This window comes from Motacilla alba, chromosome 25 (genome assembly GCF_015832195.1).
Source record: "Motacilla alba alba isolate MOTALB_02 chromosome 25, Motacilla_alba_V1.0_pri, whole genome shotgun sequence".
NCBI lineage: Eukaryota > Metazoa > Chordata > Aves > Passeriformes > Motacillidae > Motacilla > Motacilla alba.
The window spans coordinates 406817-425892 of record NC_052040.1 but is presented as its reverse complement, the minus strand read 5'-3'; the positions used below and the strand labels follow the sequence as shown (position 1 = coordinate 425892).

Here is a 19076-nt window from a genome sequence, read left to right as displayed (position 1 = left end):
TGCTGCTCCTATTTCATGCACTCTGCTGAGTCAAGAAAATAAAATCTGTTCCCTCAAATAATCCATTTCTCAGTACTTTTGAGAGTGGGGGGATTTAATCAGCTCTAAATGCTTTCTAACAATTTTATTTCATTTATTTTTGTTTCTTTCCCTCTGTTTGAGAGGAATTTGGTGAAACACTGAGGCAGAAATTGGAATTCCTGCCCTTCCCAGAGGGAGTTGTGCCAAAAACTTGTGCCCTCCATGCAGAGGGAAAGGGATTTCACAGGGAAGGTCATTACAGCTTTCCCGATGGCTTCATTCATCCGTGTCATGGTTCCTTAGGATGCAAAACAATTTCCTGAGTAACCCAGATGAATCAGCCTCTGATCAGGAATTAACCGGGCTCGGAAGGTTTGAGGATAAAAGAAACCTCTCCGGAGGAATGCATACATTACAGGGAGGAAACGAAATCCAGGCAAGAAACACAGAGAGGAAAAGTAAATCCCCAGCCAGGGCTATTTTGCGTATGAGGAATCGTTAGCAATTGGCTGCTAATGAGCTACAAGCACAATTTGAGTCCCAGGTCCTCGGGCTCTCTGGGCCAGGGTATAAAACCAGCCAGGTCGGAGGAGCTACAACCACTCCTGCTTTCTTCTCCTTGGAGAAAAGGGTAAGTCTCCGTTTGCTTCCCATTTTCTTTGGATTGTTGCTGTCCTTGTGGTTTATTTTTCTGCTGTTCGTCTGTAGCAGCCCGAGGTTTGCGCTCTTAAAAATTGCTGGGGAGACCTCGAAGCCGCTTTTTCTCCAGGGAGGGACATTCTGTGAAGGGTGGAGGTCGTTCCTGTGCTGATCCCGGATTTTTTCATTTGTGTCGCCCAAATCTTTCCGCTCCAAGAAGTCCCAAGCTCTGCCTGAGCGTTGCTGGGAGTGGATGTGGGGAATCTGTGCAGAGCTTTTGGCTCTCGGGATGGAATCACAAAATATTCGCGGTTGGAAGGGTCCTCTGGAGATCTCCCGGGACAGGTGACCCAGGAAAGCCTCCAGGAGGGTTTGGAATGACTCCGGAGAGGGACACTCCTGGGCACGAGGGTCTGAATGTCTCCAGAGGGAGATTCCCTGAACTCCCTTGCTCAGTGCCACCTGCGCCAAGGCCTCACCGCCCTCACGATGAATTTTCTGCTCCTCATTTTTACTTGCTGAGGATTTTTTTTTTTATTTTTCCCTCTGTTTTGGGGCACAGCTTTTCCTTGCTCTCCTGACTGCCTGCTCCCTCACCTCCCCTCTTATTTCAGGGCTGCGGGAGGAGTGTGGTGGGAAAGGAGCACTCAGAGCCGCTCAGGAGGAGGTGGAGCTGCCTTTTGTGGTGTGGAGAGCTCCGAGCCTCACTGAAATCCCCTTTGAACCCGAGACCAACCCTTCCTTCCATTCTCCACGCAGTCCTTGCCCTCTCCATCACCACCACAGCTTAATTACGTGACTAATTACACCTCGCTCCTTGTATTCCAGAGCTCCCTGCGTCCCAGACTCACACCCCACAGCCATGTCCTGCTACGACCTCTGTGCCCCCACGTCCTGCGGCCCCACGCCGCTGGCCAACAGCTGCAACGAGCCCTGTGTCCGGCAGTGCCAGGACTCCACCTACGTGATCCAGCCCTCTCCTGTGGTGGTCACCCTGCCCGGGCCCATCCTCAGCTCCTTCCCGCAGAACACCGCCGTGGGATCCTCGGCGTCCGCGGCCGTCGGGGATGCTCTGAGCACCGGGGGAGTGCCCATCAACTCGGGCAGCTCCTCGGGGCTCGGCAGTTTAGGGTACTCCGGTTTGGGGGGGCTCTATGGGAGGTCCTACCGGCGCTCCAACCGCTGCGGGCCCTGAGGGAGCCTCGGGAAGGGATGAGCAGGAGATGGAAAGCGCGATCGGATGCAGGACTGAGCCCGTGCCCACCCGCTTGCTGACCCCCGCAGCTTTGCTCTGAGCTGCCGGCGCTGCAGGAGCTCGGCCTTTCCCATTTGATGCCTTCCTGTGGAATCAGGGAGGTGGAAATTGTCACTCGATTGTCGCTGGATGTGCAGCTGTAAAGCACTGTCTGGACATGGGTGATGAATTTTAATCCGTATTCAACCCTTCTGCTTTCTTAGGCTGTATTTTTTTTCTTTTTAATTCCACTTCTTGCTCATTAAATAGATGTCGCATCACAGTTTGTGGTTTGTAATGTTCCTTCTCTCTTTCTCTTTGGAGCCTTCTCTGGCAGAAATTTGTCCGTGCATAAGTTGTGAGTACCAAGCAGATTTGCATTTTAGTTCTACCACACTAATCAGCAAGAAGTTAGATAAATATAAAAAATGAGTAGCTTTTTTTTTTCTTTTTTCTTTTTATTTTTAGGGAACATTCTCCCTTTTTTCTCATTTCTGGAGGAACAATATGAAATAATCACTCCTGGCTAGCAACAAATGGGGTGAAAGAGGTGGGAAAGCTATAGCGGCTTTAGAGAAAAAACTTTATTTAATTTAGTCTCAATATCCCATCTAAACCTCCTCTCCACAAATTCGAACCCATTCCCCCTTGTCCTGGCCCTCCAGGCCTTTGGAAATAATTTCTCCCCGTATTTCTTGTCGGCTCCTTCAGCCACTGGAAGGTGAAGTCAGGCCACCCCGGATCTTCTCTTCCTCAGGCTGAACAAACCCAGGCAGAACTTTCCAAACCCAACACACAAAATGAAAACTCAGGTCTCGTCCTTCCCTTGTCGTCCTTGCAGCTTAGAAACGCTGCAATTATGTCTTAATTGTTTGCTAAACGATGTGGTGATTGAGGGGCCTGGGGTGTCACCAGGAATCCTCAGAACAATTACTCAGAACCTCGGGGAAGTTAATGACGGGTTAATTGCTAAACAAACATTCCTCAACATCGTGTTAAGCACCACAATTAAAGTCCCATTCCACATTTTAAACACGGGGAGCAGATCAGATCCTGCGATAAGGAACCCTGAGCACGCAGGGGAGTTCTGCTCCCGGAGGAAAAAATAAAGGAAAAATGAAAACCACAGAGACTTTTGTGCAACACCAGCAGGGGTTTAATGTCAGAGAGAACAGCAACAGGCGAGGGCAGGGAATCCAGGCGATCCCAGGGGCAGCAGGGGATGCAGGACTCGGGCTCTGGGAGCAGGGACCTGCTCAGGACCAGGATAAGCCAGGGATGGAGGGGTCAGGGCACAGAGAGAGGATGGAGGGCTCAGGGTATCCCGAGGGGATGGAGGGCTCAGGGCACACCCAGGGCTGCTGGGCACACTCAGCTGCCACTGCCAGCGGCTCCTGCCCGGTGTCCCCATGGCCCGGGCCCGGCTCCAGGGCTGGCACTGCCTCTGGGGGCTGGCACTGCCAGAGGGGCTTTAGAAAACCCCACAGCTCCCGCGGCGGGACCTGCCCCATCTCTGGGAGCCAGGCAGGGAATAGCCCAGGCCCCGTGAGGAGAAGCCGGAGCTGTAGGACCTCCCGCAATTGCCAAAGGAGCCCCCATAGCCCCCCAGGGAGCCCCCATAGCTCCCCAGGGAGCCCCCATAGCCAGTGTCACCCCCATAACCCAGGGAACGGCCGTAGCCAAGGGAGTCCCCATATCCGAGGGAGTCCCCATAGCCCTGGGAGCCCCCATAGCCCCCACAGCTTCCCAGGCCAAAGGAGCCCCCATAGCCCCGGGAGCCCCCATATCCAAGGGAGCCCTCGTAGCCTGAGAAACCCCCATAGCCCCGGGAGCCCCTGTAGCCCAGGGAGCCCCCAAAACCACCCGACCCAAAGGAGCCCCTATAACCACGGGAGCTCCCCAACCCAAAGGAACCCCCATAGCCTTGGGAACCTCCATAAGGTCCCCACCCAAAGGAGCCCCAATTGCCCTGGGAGCCCCCATAACCTCCAGTCCCAAAGGAGCCCCCATAGCCAGAGGAGCCCCCATAGCCCAGGGAGCCCCCATAACCTCCAGACCCAAAGGAGCCCCCATAGCCAGAGGAGCCCCCCAAGGCCAGCGGGCCCCCATAACCCCCAGATCCTCCCAGCCCAAAGGAGCCCTCATAGCCCTGGGAGCTGCGCGAACTGAAGGAACGCCTCGGCCAGGCTGGGCCCGACGATCCCACAACGCTCTCCTGAGGGAAGGTGCTGAGCACGGGGCCCGGGATGGTCACCACCACCGGCGGGGGCAGGATCAGGGCTCTGGACTCGGGGCACTGCTGCACACACGGCTCGTTGGAGCTCTCGGCGATGGGCTGGGGGCAGCTGACGCCGCACGACTCGCTGGAGTAGGACATCCTTCTCTGCTGGGAGGCTGCAACGCACAGCAGAAAGGAGTTAGAAGCTAAACTGCCTGAGAAGAATCAAAATTAAACTCTCTGTCTGAAATATCAGAGGGAAACTGATAAATGCAAAGGTGATATCAAAGAAATCTCATTATTGTATAATCTCCATGTTTAGCATTCCTCTCACCCTGATCATCCTTGCAAGAGAAATTCTGTGCTGGATAAATTAAACAAAGATTTGGTAAAGATTCAGTCAAAGGTGTAAGACCAGCAAAAAAGAAGCCAAGAGGAAGAGGAAAAAAAGCTCATTGACTTTCTGCAGTAATTCCGATTTTATGGGGATGAGTGACACCACTTACCTTGTTCTCTGCAGGATGGGAACAGGAGCAGTGGATGAAGGGCTGTGGGTGATCTGAGCTTTTATATCCTCCTCAAAGCCACCCTCTGGGCCTCCCATCCTCGTTTATTACAAAACCAACACCACAGTGGGTGCTTCCATTCTGTCACCTCAGCACCGTCCCTCCCAAACTCACGGGGCTATGACACAACTGCTGATGGCAATCAGCTCCCTCCGAGGGTGATCCGAGGGGATTTGGGGAACTTGGGGCTGAGGGGTGGTCGTGGAGTCATCGGTTAAAGCCAGTCCTGCTTGAGTCCAGCTTTAATGTCCTGTTAAATTGGGACATTTGAATGGCCATGGTAACACTTCCATGGTGTGGAGCCCTTTGTGGTGCCACCTTCACCAGGTGAAGGTCACCCAGCTGGACCTAAAATCATGGCTCTGAGAAGACAGGAATTCTTCTTGGAGCTGAGTAGGGACCTGTAAAAGTTGTCCCCAGAGAGGCAGAAATTGGTACAGCCAGAAGAGGCCTCCACCTAAAGCTAATTCCAAACATTTAACGATTTCATTTGAAATTTCAAATTCCAGAAGTTCAGTTCCAAATAAATGAAAAATCTTAATTTTCTTCCCCCCACACTAAGTACTGACCGCTACAGAAAAAAGAGAGAATTTAATAAAGTAATAATAAAATAAAAATACATTTTATTAGGGTGAGTCTGGGATACCCTGCAGTTATTTCTTTTCTTTCATCTTGCAATTGTTTTCTGATTTTATTATATTGCAAAAGAGATGCAATAAATTACCTCTAAATTGTAAAATAGCTCTGCTTGTGAAGTGTCATCAGGATTTGCTGATAATAATGAGAGGTACCGGAGGATAATGACTTTAAGCTGCCTCACAAATACTCATTAATAGTCAGTGCTTGCAATTTCTGTTATTATCCTATTAAATGGAGGCTGGGAGTTATGAGGATTTCTTCTGAGTTAGGAGCTCCCTTGTTATGAAACAGCATCATTTAAAAATATCAATCAATGTCACTCCTCTTGATTCCTTAATCAGCCTCTAATTAATAATTTCAGTGCTGGCAATGATTTAATTTTCATTCATGAGCTCAAATTCTTTATTTTATTACCTATTAACATGTTTGGGATGACTATGACAAGTACATCATCTGCCATATCGAGTGCAGCTTCTTCTTAATTTATGAGGCAGCATTCCGCTGAAATATCTTAAATTTAAGGGGAGAAATTAAGGCCTGATTGCAAATTATCTGAATTTTCAGGCTTAACTATCAATGTTCTGTACAAAAGGGGTCTCAAACTCATGTTCTAAAATCTCAACTCTTGGAGTCTACCTGTAAATGTTTTGTCCATGAAATTGTGCCTCAGGACACAGAGCCCTCAGCTCACGCGTCTCTGAACTGACGCTCCTGCCCCAGTTTTGGGCACTGACGTTTCTGTTTTTGTGTCTGACACACCAAATATGAATTTCCTGCGGGCGTTCACAAAGCCCCTCATGGTCCTGGAAGGATCTGGAACATCCCCCAAGCGCCACTGCCTCCGTGACATTCCAAAGACAGCAGGGAATGGAGCAATGGAGCCCACCTTGGAATTACTGAGTAATTAATGGTATTTGAGATGCAAACACAGACAAGAAACCCTCACGTTTCTAAAACATGTGGAGATAATTGATATTTTCTCCATTTCCGATACCCGTCTCCTTCTTTTTATGCAGCTCCCGTGGATTTTCACGGGATTCACTTGAATTTTAAAAGACGAAGGTAATTAATCTGAACTCATCGAACCCAAAGACAGCGCTCGTGATGGGGATTATTACCTCATCATTCACCAGCTCGATGCCCTCAAGTCTGTCCTGACATGGCCTCACGCCCGTTTTTTGTGTGTGGGGAGTGGCAGTGCAAAGCCAGCAGAATTAAATCCCTCCATGTGAGGGTTGTTCTGTGTGGGACCGGAGGCACGGAGGGCGTTTTGTCCTTGTAAGCACTTTGGGAAATGTATAAAAGCTGCCACCACTCCGAACCTCTCCATCCACATCTCCTGAGTTATTTGCCTTGGTGAACAGGGTAAGTCCGATTTGAGCTCCTCTATCCTTCTCTATCCTTCTTTTTTCCCGTCCAATTCTTTGATGTTATGGATTGGCAGATTAACAAACTGTGGGTCTCAGATGGCTGTTGTAGAATAAAATGTGAATTTTCACCCTGCCACTTGGAATAACCACTTCCAGGCACTTTAGGTACAATGCGTGACGGTAAAATTTAAAAATATCTGAGTGATCATTCCCACCTTGTGGGAATCAAAGGGTAAATGTTCTGGTTTGGAAGCTGAGGGCTACTTGGGAAAGGATATGAAACTACAAATATTGCGGCTTTGTATCTGACACTTCTTGACTTCCTATAGATACACTGCTCCAGTTCAGTGGGACTTAATAAATTTATAAAGAGATAAAACCCAATTTGTCTTAGTGTAAGAAGTGTCACCAGAGATGACACCAGATGTTTTCATCCGTGTGTGACGTCTCAGGGACCTTTACAGCAGCCAGAATGTGATTTTTGTGGTCAGATAAGGGTCAGATTTGAAAAGCAATGAGCTCTGGGCTCTCACATTTTCCATGGCAAACCACAAGCAGAGTCAGCTGGAAATTTCTACATCTGAAACATTTCTCCTGCTGTGCGTTGCAGCCTCCCAGCAGAGAAGGATGTCCTACTCCAGCGAGTCGTGCGGCGTCAGCTGCCCCCAGCCCATCGCCGAGAGCTCCAACGAGCCGTGTGTGCAGCAGTGCCCCGAGTCCAGAGCCCTGATCCTGCCCCCGCCGGTGGTGGTGACCATCCCGGGCCCCGTGCTCAGCACCTTCCCTCAGGAGAGCGTTGTGGGATCGTCAGGCCCAGCCTGGCCGAGGCGTTCCTTCAGTTCGCGCAGCTCCCAGGGCTATGAGGGCTCCTTTGGGCTGGGAGGATCTGGGGGTTATGGGGGCCCGCTGGCCTTGGGGGGCTCCTCTGGCTATGGGGGCTCCTTTGGGCCTGGAGGTTATGGGGGCTCCCTGGGCTATGGGGGCTCCTCTGGCTATGGGGGCTCCTTTGGGTCTGGAAGTTATGGGGGCTCCCAGGGCTACAGGGGCTCCCGGGGCTATGGGGGTTTCTCAGGCTATGGGGGCTCCCTTGGATATGGGGGCTCCCGGGGCTATGGGGGCTCCTTTGGCCTGGGAAGCTGTGGGGGCTATGGGGGCTCCCAGGGCCGGGGGGACTCCCTCGGATATGGGGACTCCCTTGGCTACGGCCGTTCCCTGGGTTATGGGGGTGACACTGGCTATGGAGGCTCCTTCGGGGGCTATGGGGGCTCCCTGGGGGGCTATGGGGGCTCCTTTGGCAATTGCGGGAGGTCCTACAGCTCCGGCTTCTCCTCACGGGGCCTGGGCTATTCCCTGCCTGGCTCCCAGAGATGGGGCAGGTCCCGCCACGGGAGCTGTGGGGTTTTCTAAAGCCCCTCTGGCAGTGCCAGCCCCCAGAGGCAGTGCCAGCCCTGGAGCCGGGCCCGGGCCATGGGGACACTGGGCAGGAGCCGCTGGCAGTGGCAGCTGAGTGTGCCCAGCAGCCCTGGGTGTGCCCTGAGCCCTCCATCCCCTCGGGATACCCTGAGCCCTCCATCCCCTCGGGATACCCTGCGCCCTCCATCCCCTCTCTGTGCCCTAAGTCCTCCATCCCTGGCTTATCCAGGCCCTGAGCAGGTCCCTGCTCCCAGAGCCCGAGTCCTGCATCCCCTGCTGCCCCTGGGATCGCCTGGATTCCCTGCCCTTGCCTGTTGCTGTTCTCTCTGACATTAAACCCCTGCTGGTGTTGCACAAAAGTCTCCGTGGTTTTCATTTGTCTTTGTTTTCCTCTGCGGGGATATTCCCTCTTGTGCTGGGAGGAGATGCCTGGAGTTCCTCATTTGGCCAAGGCCCTTGGGTCTTTTTCATTGGCAAAGGAGGCAAAGAGACTGGAGTTGGATGCGGAAAAACTTTATTGAACCAAGAAGGGCAGGAGAGGCAGGGAGAGGGATGGTGGGCAGGCCCCAGGCAGGCCAGGGGTCACGGGCTGCAGGAGGCCAGGGCAGCTTGTGCAGAGCTCAGCCTCTCCATGCTGGGCTGAGGCGGCCAAGGGCCTTTGGGGCTGTTGCTGGTGGCTCTAGCAGGGCCCGCAGGTGTCCCAGAGCTTCTTGCTGTAGCGGGGCCAGGCGCAAGGGCTGCAGGCGGGAGCAGCGTAGGCTCTGCCAAAGGTGCAGAGGCCCCCCGAGGCCTGGGTGGCGCCGGCACCGTAGAGGCCGCCCAGCCCCAGGGAGCCGCCAAAGGCCGGTGCTCCGGAGGAGCCCACCACGGCCTGCTGGGGGAAGGAGCTGAGGATGGGGCCGGGGAAGGTGACCACCACGGGTGGCGGCTGGATGAAGGCAGAGGAGTCGGGGCACTGGCGGGCGCACAGCTCGTTGCAGCTCTCAGCGATGGGCTGGGGCACAGCCACGCTGGTCCTGGGCGGGCACAGGTCATAGCAGGACATCTTGGCGTGAGAGAGATGAGGCTGAAAGAGAATTCAGAAAAACAGGGGTTAGATCAGGCGTGGGGATCTCCGAGTTCAGCAGTGGCCTCTTCCCAGACTTGCCACTGATGGATCAAAGCCGCACATCCTTTCCCACCCTGTCCAGTGCTGGCCCTGTGCCCTGCAGCCCCCTCAGAGCCCTGACCCCCACACCCCCAGACCTCACCATTCCTGCCCCAGTCCCTGTGCCCAGCCTGGCTCTGTCCTGGCCCAGGGGTCATAGCAGGACATCTTGCAGGGCTCAGGCTTGGTTTGCAACAGATAGAGACGTAAAAACCATAAAAAGCAATAAATTGATGTGACAAGTTTTCAACATGAGTGAAATCACTCTGTTGGGGTTTATGTTCAGCACTGATCATCATGGTGAACACCCACTGAGCACCTTAATAAAAAATTCCTGTGTAAAACCATCCCCAGAATGACCAGACCCCACAGACTGATCTTTGTTCTGACCCCACATGGTTGTGTCATTCAGCTTTTGGAAATGCCTGCCCTGAAGAACAAAAACCCCAGCCCCATCTCCCATGAGCTTCCCCAAAGTTGGGAATTTGGGAAGATCTGGGAACTCCCAATGATTCGAGGACTCCCAAATCCCACATTTCCCACTGGTTTCATTAAGAGTAATTCCAGACAGAAACAATGCAAAGCTGTTCTAAATCTCAGAATTCATAAAGGAATCTTCTACAACTACTCTGGTACAGGCACTGATTAAATAAATAGAAAGAAATTAAAAATTCATACTCACTAATCTCCACAAGGCGAATGAGCTGCTGGAAGTGTCTGGATGGACCCAGGCACTGGAGCTTATATAGAGGATCCCAACATTCCTGAGGTCTTGGAATCTCGCTTGGAGTGGGGGTTCTGCCTGAAATAAATTGTTTACCAGCTTTGAGTCACGAAAGTTTGGAGTTTGTGGCAGTTCTGATTTCATTCACATTCTCCTATCGTGTGATGTCGGAGTTTCACCATCCTGATTTCTTTAATCTTGGGTCTTAATTGGTGCTGGCAACTCCTGGCATCATTAGAGTGACCTCACTGGAATTACCATGTTCATTAAGCTGACTCCACATGTTGCTTCTTCCTTTACAACCTTGTCATGAGCTTGTCTGCTCCAAGATTTTGTAAGACTCATCTTTGGCTGACATGGACATTTTTCCTTAACAGCCCTTTAAAATTATCTGATAAATTAATTAGAAGCAGAAACCAGTTTATTCCAGAACTACCCAGGAATAAATGTGTTTTCCAACCCTAATTAAAGAGACCTTGTTGGTCTGAGATGGATTTAAGAGGTCATAAATATCTGCTGAGATCATCCAGGACACTCAGCAATTCCCCATTAGTTTTCCATTGAGAGGAAGGTTTGGAATCAATCCCACGTAAAAATCACTTTGTTTAACTAAAAAGGTATTAGTGGGAAATGAAATTCAGTTTTAAAAGGGTCAATGGTGCTGAATGTTCCCACGTGAAATCCTGTGATTCCAATTTTGAGGAAAAACCAAAGAGGCAGATCAAGGCATTTCTTTAATGTCGTGGGTGCAATCTCTTATCAAGAGTGTTCTGGCCCTTCTTGAGAAAAATACTTCGTAATGATTTCACAAACATTCATTATCTGCTGTTCAACCCAGCTAATGTTTGGTGTTGTACGACATGAGTGATTTAGACATTTCGCTCTTACACAACCCCAGCTGCTTTAATGTGCAGGAAACAAGGTGGTGCCTGCCATTACTTTAATTAAATCATGATTTGGGCCATTGGAAGTCAAGGGTTAATAATTAATGCAGCTCTTCTTTTCCTTCTTAAAAAAAAAATCCTTTCCATATTGGTGGTTGAATCCTCTGTGAGTTTAACATTCCACCTTTGCTGTATTTGCCTATTTCAAGCTATATTTTCCATAAAAAATAAATATTTGTGATTATACACCCTTTTCCTGTGATTTTTCAGAGCACAGCTTTTAGGTTTTCACCTGTATCCGGTGCATTTTACAGACCCTGCTTGTCATTCCTGAGAAATCCCCCCAGAGATCTGCTCTTAATTCCTGCATTGAAGGTTGGTTGTTGTGGTACAAGTTCAGGCCAATATTTTCATTTTCTCGTGGGTGAAAAAGGATTTGGGTTTAGGTTTGTGTTTTGTTTGTCACCCCAACAAATTTCCCTTTATTTGCTGCAGGGGAAGGAAAAAAAATTTATTTTCCAAGCACAGAAAGGGTTTGAGTGGTTCCCCCATCTCCCAGCCTGTGGGTAGATTTCCTTGCCTTGATTTATATTTTACAAAAATCTGACAGTCAGAGCAAGTTGTGCCTCATCCCTGGCACAAACTCGCTTCAAATCCACCCCCTTTTGATGGGCTGCATCAAAACCCCCCTGGGCAGCAGGGGAGGGGGGATTCTGCCCTGCTCAGGTGAGATCTCACCTGCAGAGCTGCCCCAGCCCTGGATCCCAGCCCAGGAAGGATCTGGAGCTGCTGGAGAGAGCCCAGAGGAGGCTCCAGGATGATCCCAGGGATGGAGCAGCTCTGCTGGGAGGAAAGGCTGAGAGGACTGGGATTATTGTGTTTGGAGAAGAGGAAGCTCTGAGGTGACCTCACTGTGGCCTTGCAGGACCTGAAGGGGCTACAAGAAACTGGGGAGAGGCTTTTCCCAAGGGGTGGAGTGACAGGACAAGGGGGAATGGGTTCAGACTGACAGGGAGGGGGTTTAGATGGGATTTTGGGGATAAATTCTTTCCCCTGAGTGTGAGGAGGCCCTAGCAGAGGATATTCCACGGCTGTCACATCCCTGGCAGTGTCCAAGGCCAGGCTGGACAGGACTTGCAGCAACCTGGGGTGGTGGAAGGTGTCCCTACCCATGGCAGGGTGTGGAACGAGATGATTTTAAGATCCCTTCCCACCCAAACGACTCCATGATTCTGTGATTGCCTCTCTGTATTAAAAACACCACAATTTCAGCGCTCTCTGACTACAAAATTTATTTGGAGGGTTCCCGTGAGAAAAAAACCCCTCTGAGTGCAGATTTTCTGAGGAAAAAGGGCTGTGAAAGCACTTGGGAAGCACTGAGCAATGATCTCTGCTCCCTGTTTTGTTGTTTTGTAGCCCTTGCATGTCCCTGGGCTGAGTAAGAGCGCCCAAAGCAGGGAGGAGCTGCCAGGCACCTCAGCCCTGATCAGATCGTTTGTAGCCGCTGGGTTTGGCCTGGCCGGGCCCTGCCCTGCTCTTACTTTCCCTTTTGTGTCATCCAGGGCAGGCTGCTCCTCTCAGAGTGGCTCTGACACTCCCAGGCCCTCTCCAGTGGCTCTCCAGAGATTTAAGCAACCAGAAATGGCCGAGGTGAATAGTTCTGTGATGACCAGGAAAGACCTCAAGTGAGTACTCAGCATCATTTAAAATAGGAAAAGATGGAAACACAAAAAATTCGATGCATGGAAGATTTATTGCAGCAACAACTTGAATGAATCACAGAGAGTACAAGAGAAAATACGGGAAAACGAGAGGCACAAAGGCAGTACAAAAAATAAAGCTAAATTTTTTAACTGCTAAATTTTCTTCTGTCAAGAAGTAGAGCTAAATAAATGCAAATCGCACGAGGTTGATAAAATCAGCATAAACAATAAAGACCAAAGATAAGTTAAGAACAATAAATGGCTATACATAATTAATTCACCTAAGAGGACATTAGGGATAAGATCTTCAAACTGGAGACAAAGCAAAATACTAAACATAGGAGAAGACAAGTTTTAAAGGAAAGAGTAATGGCAGCAACAATTCAGATGAACAACTCATAGGTTCTTCCATCGCTGACGGATAAAAAAGGCTCCGGGATGAGTCTAGCAGGATCCGCAGGTGTCCCAGAGCTTCTTGCTGTAGCGGGGCCAGGCGCAAGGGCTGCAGGCGGGAGCAGCGTAGGCTCTGCCAAAGGTGCAGAGGCCCCCCGAGGCCTGGGTGGCGCCGGCGCCGTAGAGGCCGCCCAGCCCCAGGGAGCCGCCAAAGGCCGGTGCTCCGGAGGAGCCCACCACGGCCTGCTGGGGGAAGGAGCTGAGGATGGGGCCGGGGAAGGTGACCACCACGGGTGGCGGCTGGATGAAGGCAGAGGAGTCGGGGCACTGGCGGGCGCACAGCTCGTTGCAGCTCTCAGCGATGGGCTGGGGCACAGCCACGCTGGTCCTGGGCGGGCACAGGTCCGCGCTGCTCTTCGGGGGGCACAGGTCGTAGCAGGACATCTTGGCGTGGGATGCGAGGGTGCTCTGCAAGAGAGGGCAGCCATGGCAGGAGAGCAGCCCAGGGCAGCGCCTGAGCCACAGGGGCCAGGGCTGGAGCAGGGAGCCGCGAGCAGAAGCGCTGGCACACTTACCCTTGTTCCTGAGGAGGAGAAGGTGGCCAGGACAGTGCTTGGTCCAGTCTGGCCCAAGCAGGGCTTTTATAGCAGCCCCGGCATTGCTCAGCTCCAGCCAGGCCAATCTACAGCCCATTCCTGGGTGCCATCCCGGCTATCAAGGATGTGACGTGGCAGGAAGGACAAGATCATTTGGGCAGCGGGATGTGCTGGGCTGGCACCTGGGGGATGTTGACTCACGGAGGGGCAGGGGCCGCACAGCCCTGGTGTCAGCAGCAGCAGCAGCAGCGGGGAGTGTCCCCTGTGCAGATTGGCCAGGCTGGAGCTGAGCAATGCTGGGGCTGCTATAAAAGCCCTGCCTGGGCCAGACTGGACCAAGCACTGTCCTGGCCACCTTCTCCTCCTCAGGAACAAGGGTAAGTGTGCCAGCGCTTCTGCTCGCGGCTCCCTGCTCCAGCCCTGGCCCCTGTGGCTCGGGCGCTGCCCTGGGCTGCTCTCCTGCCATGGCTGCCCTCTCTTGCAGAGCACCCTCGCATCCCACTCCAAGATGTCCTGCTACGACCTGTGCCCCCCGAAAGCCAGCGCGGACCTGTGCCCGCCCAGGACCAGCGTGGCTGTGCCCCAGCCCATCGCTGAGAGCTGCAACGAGCTGTGCGCCCGCCAGTGCCCCGACTCCTCTGCCTTCATCCAGCCACCACCCGTGGTGGTCACCTTCCCCGGCCCCATCCTCAGCTCCTTCCCCCAGCAGGCCGTGGTGGGCTCCTCCGGAGCACCGGCCTTTGGCGGCTCCCTGGGGCTGGGCGGCCTCTACGGCGCCGGCGCCACCCAGGCCTCGGGGGGCCTCTGCACCTTTGGCAGAGCCTACGCTGCTCCCGCCTGCAGCCCTTGCGCCTGGCCCCGCTACAGCAAGAAGCTCTGGGACACCTGTGGGCCCTGCTAGAGCCATCAGCAACAGCCCCAAAGGCCCTTGGCCGCCTCCGCCCAGCATGGAGAGGCTGAGCTCTGCACAAGCTGCCCTGGCCTCCTGCAGCCCGTGACCCCTGGCCTGCCTGGGGCCTGCCCACCGTCCCTCTCCCTGCCTCTCCTGCCCTTCCTGATACAATAAAGTTTTCCTGCATCCACTTCCTGTTTCTTTGCCTTTTTTTCCCCAAGTCATGACTGCTACTGGGGATGGGGGCATTCCAAGAGTGTGTGGGGAAATGTTGTTCCTGGGAAAACTGAAAAAGGAAGTAGACAGCAATAGTCCAAACGATGAGGGAAAGTAACACCGGTGGTTAAAGTGGAGAAAAAAATGAAGTTAAAAAGGAAGTGAATGGATATTAAGGAGAGAATTGGAAATGCATCATCAAAGGAGACAGAGCTGGAGAAGGAGAAGGAGAAGGAGAAGGAGAAGGAGAAGGAGAAGGAGAAGGAGAAGGAGAAGGAGAAGGAGAAGGTCAGGGACAAGACAAGGACAAGGACATGGACAAGGACAAGCAGCTCCAAGGAGTCTGCCTGAAGACAGACAGATCCCCTGATCTCAGGCCATGATACCAGGGCATCTTATAGTTCTGCAGCCACGCTGGCAATGTGTACGATTGTCGTGGGAGCTGGGAGGAATCCAGGAACAAATGCTGTCAGAGATCCAGCCCTTCTGTATCAACCCTGGCTCTGCTAAAGGACATGGGAATGAAATCAGAGAGAAAATTCCTCCTCACTCAGCCCTATACCTTAAATTTCGTTATCATCAGCTCTTTGTTCTTGTCTCTTTCTCTTTCTCTTTCTCTTTCTCTTTCTCTTTCTCTTTCTCTTTCTCTTTCTCTTCTCTTTCTCTTTCTCTTTCTCTTTCTTTGGATTTCTTGGTCTCCCTTTGTCTCCTATTCCGTTTCCTCTTCTAATTCTCATTCTTCTTCTCCTGCTTCTTCTGCTGCTCCTTCTCTTCCTCCTTCAAAGCCAAACCATTCCAGAGTACATTATCCTCTGATTCCCTTTCCCCTTTCAACTCATTTTCTTCTCCATATTACCTTCGTCTGTCTCCATCCCTCATGTCTTTCACCTTCCTCTTCCCTATCAATTTTCCCTTGCCCCTGGCGATCCCAGCGACACCATTTCCCCTCCCACACTTGGAAGTCCCCCATCCCCAGGGGTCTTCCTGATTTGGAAAAAGGAGCATAAGAGAGAGGAGTTGGATGCAGGAAAACTTTATTGTACCAAGAAAGGCAGGACAGGCAGGGAGAGGGATGGTGGACAGGCCCCAGGCAGGCTGGGGGTCACGGGCTGCAGGAGGCCAGGGCAGCTTGTGCAGAGCTCAGCCTCTCCATGCCGGGCTGAGGCGGCCAAGGGCCTTTGGGGCTGTTGCTGGTGGCTCTAGCAGGGCCCGCAGGTGTCCCAGAGCTTCTTGCTGTAGCGGGGCCAGGCGCAAGGGCTGCAGGCGGGAGCAGCGTAGGCTCTGCCAAAGGTGCAGAGGCCCCCCGAGGCCTGGGTGGCGCCGGCGCCGTAGAGGCCGCCCAGCCCCAGGGAGCCGCCAAAGGCCGGTGCTCCGGAGGAGCCCACCACGGCCTGCTGGGGGAAGGAGCTGAGGATGGGGCCGGGGAAGGTGACCACCACGGGTGGTGGCTGGATGAAGGCAGAGGAGTCGGGGCACTGGCGGGCGCACAGCTCGTTGCAGCTCTCAGCGATGGGCTGGGGCACAGCCACGCTGGTCCTGGGCGGGCACAGGTCCGCGCTGGCTTTTGGGGGGCACAGGTCGTAGCAGGACATCGTGGCGTGGGATGCGAGGGTGCTCTGCAAGAGAGGGCAGCCATGGCAGGAGAGCAGCCCAGGGCAGCGCCCGAGCCACAGGGGCCGGGGCTGGAGCAGGGAGCCGCGAGCAGAAGCGCTGGCACACTTACCCTTGTTCCTGAGGAGGAGAAGGTGGCCAGGACAGTGCTTGGTCCAGTCTGGCCCAGGCAGGGCTTTTATAGCAGCCCCGGCATTGCTCAGCTCCAGCCTGGCCAATCTGCACAGGGGACACTCCCTGCTGCTGCTGCTGCTGCTGCTGCTGCTGACACCAGGGCTGTGCGGCCCCTGCCCCTCCCTGAGTCAGCATCCCCCAGGTGCCAGCCTAGCACATCCCGCTGCCCAAATGATCTTGTCCTTCCTGCCATGTCACATCCTTGATAGCCTGGATGCCACTCAGGAGTCGATTTGAGGGGCATCTGTCAGGGGCTGGAGTGTGTGGGTTGGGGGTTGCAGGAGCCATCACCATGGAGGGGATCTGTGCATCAAAGGAGATTCCAGCAGAATCAGACCTCATCTGTTTCCTGTCAGTGCCCATGGGGTTCAAAAGGCTGAGATCAGCGACTTCTCCTGTCAGGTCTGATATTAATAAAGCAAAGAGGAGAGATGTCCATTTGGCCCAGTCTGATTCCAGCCCTGCCCCACCTGTTTGGACCATTAAAGGTGTTCCTGGAGCCCATTGCTGGGTGCCATCCTGGCTATCAAGGATGTGACATGGCAGGAAGGACAAGATCATTTGGGCAGCGGGATGTGCTGGGCTGGCACCTGGGGGATGCTGACTCAGGGAGGGGCAGGGGCCGCACAGCCCTGGTGTCAGCAGCAGCAGCAGCAGCAGCAGCAGCAGGGAGTGTCCCCTGTGCAGATTGGCCAGGCTGGAGCTGAGCAATGCCGGGGCTGCTATAAAAGCCCTGCCTGGGCCAGACTGGACCAAGCACTGTCCTGGCCACCTTCTCCTCCTCAGGAACAAGGGTAAGTGTGCCAGCGCTTCTGCTCATGGCTCCCTGCTTCAGCCCTGGCCCCTGTGGCTCGGGCGCTGCCCTGGGCTGCTCTCCTGCCATGGCTGCCCTCTCTTGCAGAGCACCCTCGCATCCCACTCCAAGATGTCCTGCTACGACCTGTGCCCCCCGAAGAGCAGCGCGGACCTGTGCCCGCCCAGGACCAGCGTGGCTGTGCCCCAGCCCATCGCTGAGAGCTGCAACGAGCTGTGCGCCCGCCAGTGCCCCGACTCCTCTGCCTTCATCCAGCCACCACCCGTGGTGGTCACCTTCCCCGGCCCCATCCTCAGCTCCTTCCCCCAGCAGGCCGTGGTGGGCTCCTCCGGAGCACCGGCCTTTGGCGGCTCCCTGGGGCTGGGCGGCCTCTACGGCGCCGGCGCCACCCAGGCCTCGGGGGGCCTCTGCACCTTTGACAGAGCCTACGCTGCTCCCGCCTGCAGCCCTTGCGCCTGGCCCCGCTACAGCAAGAAGCTCTGGAACCCCTGCGGGCCCTGCTAGAGCCACCAGCAACAGCCCCAAAGGCCCTTGGCCGCCTCAGCCCAGCATGGAGAGGCTGAGCTCTGCACAAGCTGCCCTGGCCTCCTGCAGCCCGTGACCCCCGGCCTGCCTGGGGCCTGCCCACCGTCCCTCTCCCTGCCTCTCCTGCCCTTCTTGGTTCAATAAAATTTTCCTGCATCCAACTGCTGTCTCTATGCCTCCTTTTCTGGAATCATGAATTGCCCTGGGGATGGGGGACTTACAATACTGGGGCATGAAATGGTGTGGGGGACAGTCGGGGCAATGGAAATTGGAAGGGGAAGGGGAAGGGGATGGAAAAAGATAAATGGGATGAGGACAGTTGATGGTGACATGGAGAAGAAAATTAAATCAAGTGGGAAAGGGAATCAGAAGATAAAGTTCTCTGGGAAGATTTTGGCTTAGAGGGAGTAGGAAAAGAAGAAGGAGAATTGGAACAAAGATGAGAAGGAGAACGAGAAGGAGAAGGAGAAGGAGAAGGAGAAGGAGAAGGAGAAGGAGAAGGAGAAGGAGAAAACAAAACATGAGATAGAAAGTGACAAAGATATATATAAAATGATCAAGAGAAAGAGGAAGTGAAGGAGAAAGAGAAGGAGAAAGAGAAAGAGAAAGAGAAAGAGAAAGAGAAAGAGAAAGAGAAAGAGAAGGAGAAGGAGAAGGAGAAAGAGAAAGGGAAAGGGAAAGAGGGAGAGAGAAGGAACTGATAACAGGGAAATTTAATGAATAGGGTGGAGAGATGGGCGAGTTTCTCTACTATTTCAATCCCTGGTCCTTTAGTTGAAGGCACGGTGGATGCAGAGGTACAGGAGCTCTGGTATCCATTGACCCTGGATGGCTCCCAGCTCCAGGGATAATCCTACACATTGCCAGCATGGCTGCAGAACTGTTAAGGCCCCTGGTGTGATGGCCAGTGAGCAGGGAATCTGTGTGTCTTCAGGCAGAGTACATGAAGCTCCTGGTCCATGTCGTTGTCATTGTCGTTGACGTTGTCGTTGACGTAGTCGTTGTGGTTGTCCTTTTCCTTTTCCTTTTCCTTTTCCTTTTCCTTTTCCTTTTCCTTTTCCTTTTCCTTTTCCTTTTCCTTTTCTTTTTCCTTCTCCTTCTCCTTCTCCTTCTGTGATGCATTCCCACTTCTCCCCTTCATATCCACCCCCTTCTCCTTGGATGACGTTTCCTTCCCCACTTTACCCACCAATAAAACATTCCCTCTTCCATTTTACTGTGGCTTTCTCCTTCCATTTTCAGTTTTCCCACCAACAACATATCCCCTCCCACTCCCAGAATTCCTCATCGCCAAGGG

General features: G+C 53.2%; 8 protein-coding genes across 9 annotated transcripts; 4 read left to right on the top strand and 4 right to left on the bottom strand.

Moving 5' to 3' along the window:
- Positions 1-446: 446 nt before the first annotated feature.
- LOC119711672 (feather keratin B-4-like) lies at positions 447-2167 on the top strand. Of its 2 annotated transcripts, XM_038162127.1 has the most exons (3): positions 521-652; positions 1275-1345; positions 1489-2167. In XM_038162127.1, the coding sequence occupies exon 3, from the start codon at positions 1523-1525 to the stop codon at positions 1853-1855; it is 333 nt and encodes a 110-aa protein (XP_038018055.1). In that variant the 5' UTR covers positions 521-652; positions 1275-1345; positions 1489-1522; the 3' UTR covers positions 1856-2167. The 2 variants fall into 2 exon arrangements, with proteins under 2 accessions (XP_038018054.1, XP_038018055.1); XM_038162126.1 differs by lacking the exon at positions 1275-1345 and having other exon boundaries at positions 447-652.
- A 1198-nt stretch (positions 2168-3365) lies between these two features.
- Positions 3366-4271, bottom strand: LOC119711671 (scale keratin-like). Its single transcript, XM_038162125.1, has 2 exons — positions 3844-4271; positions 3366-3636 (listed from the first exon to the last, which is right to left on the bottom strand). The coding sequence occupies exons 1-2, from the start codon at positions 4269-4271 to the stop codon at positions 3366-3368; spliced, it is 699 nt and encodes a 232-aa protein (XP_038018053.1).
- A 3043-nt stretch (positions 4272-7314) lies between these two features.
- On the top strand, positions 7315-8094 carry LOC119711462 (scale keratin-like). The gene is made up of 2 exons (XM_038161707.1): positions 7315-7507; positions 7607-8094. Exons 1-2 carry the CDS (start codon positions 7315-7317, stop codon positions 8092-8094), a joined length of 681 nt encoding a protein of 226 aa, XP_038017635.1.
- Positions 8095-8779: 685 nt separating this feature from the next.
- On the bottom strand, positions 8780-9154 carry LOC119711680 (scale keratin-like). Its single transcript, XM_038162136.1, has one exon. It carries the CDS (start codon positions 9143-9145, stop codon positions 8780-8782), a length of 366 nt encoding a protein of 121 aa, XP_038018064.1. The 5' UTR covers positions 9146-9154.
- Positions 9155-13002: 3848 nt separating this feature from the next.
- On the bottom strand, positions 13003-13412 carry LOC119711678 (scale keratin-like). Its single transcript, XM_038162134.1, has one exon. The coding sequence runs from the start codon at positions 13393-13395 to the stop codon at positions 13003-13005; it is 393 nt and encodes a 130-aa protein (XP_038018062.1). The 5' UTR covers positions 13396-13412.
- Positions 13413-14038: 626 nt separating this feature from the next.
- LOC119711679 (scale keratin-like) lies at positions 14039-14448 on the top strand. Its single transcript, XM_038162135.1, has one exon. It carries the CDS (start codon positions 14056-14058, stop codon positions 14446-14448), a length of 393 nt encoding a protein of 130 aa, XP_038018063.1. The 5' UTR covers positions 14039-14055.
- Positions 14449-15848: 1400 nt separating this feature from the next.
- Positions 15849-16400, bottom strand: LOC119711673 (scale keratin-like). Its single transcript, XM_038162128.1, has 2 exons — positions 16379-16400; positions 15849-16271 (listed from the first exon to the last, which is right to left on the bottom strand). The coding sequence occupies exon 2, from the start codon at positions 16245-16247 to the stop codon at positions 15855-15857; it is 393 nt and encodes a 130-aa protein (XP_038018056.1). The 5' UTR covers positions 16248-16271; positions 16379-16400; the 3' UTR covers positions 15849-15854.
- An 814-nt stretch (positions 16401-17214) lies between these two features.
- Positions 17215-17940, top strand: LOC119711675 (scale keratin-like). The gene is made up of 2 exons (XM_038162131.1): positions 17215-17234; positions 17342-17940. The coding sequence occupies exon 2, from the start codon at positions 17366-17368 to the stop codon at positions 17756-17758; it is 393 nt and encodes a 130-aa protein (XP_038018059.1). The 5' UTR covers positions 17215-17234; positions 17342-17365; the 3' UTR covers positions 17759-17940.
- Positions 17941-19076: the final 1136 nt, after the last annotated feature.

Excerpts from the sequence above, each read along its gene's own strand:
- LOC119711672 (XM_038162126.1), top strand. The coding sequence starts at position 537 with ATGAGCTACAAGCACAATTTGAGTCCCAGGTCCTCGGGCTCTCTGGGC. Across the intron at positions 653-1,488 it reads TCTTCTCCTTGGAGAAAAGG|AGCTCCCTGCGTCCCAGACT; the intron begins GTAAGTCTCCGT and ends CTTGTATTCCAG.
- LOC119711671 (XM_038162125.1), bottom strand. The coding sequence starts at position 4,271 with ATGTCCTACTCCAGCGAGTCGTGCGGCGTCAGCTGCCCCCAGCCCATC. Across the intron at positions 3,637-3,843 it reads GGCAATTGGGGCTCCTTTGG|CTGTGGGGGCTATGGGGGCT; the intron begins GTGGGGACCTTA and ends TGGCCTGGGAAG.
- LOC119711462 (XM_038161707.1), top strand. The coding sequence starts at position 7,315 with ATGTCCTACTCCAGCGAGTCGTGCGGCGTCAGCTGCCCCCAGCCCATC. Across the intron at positions 7,508-7,606 it reads GGGATCGTCAGGCCCAGCCT|GCTCCTCTGGCTATGGGGGC; the intron begins GGCCGAGGCGTT and ends TGGCCTTGGGGG.
- LOC119711680 (XM_038162136.1), bottom strand. The coding sequence starts at position 9,145 with ATGTCCTGCTATGACCTGTGCCCGCCCAGGACCAGCGTGGCTGTGCCC.
- LOC119711678 (XM_038162134.1), bottom strand. The coding sequence starts at position 13,395 with ATGTCCTGCTACGACCTGTGCCCCCCGAAGAGCAGCGCGGACCTGTGC.
- LOC119711679 (XM_038162135.1), top strand. The coding sequence starts at position 14,056 with ATGTCCTGCTACGACCTGTGCCCCCCGAAAGCCAGCGCGGACCTGTGC.
- LOC119711673 (XM_038162128.1), bottom strand. The coding sequence starts at position 16,247 with ATGTCCTGCTACGACCTGTGCCCCCCAAAAGCCAGCGCGGACCTGTGC.
- LOC119711675 (XM_038162131.1), top strand. The coding sequence starts at position 17,366 with ATGTCCTGCTACGACCTGTGCCCCCCGAAGAGCAGCGCGGACCTGTGC.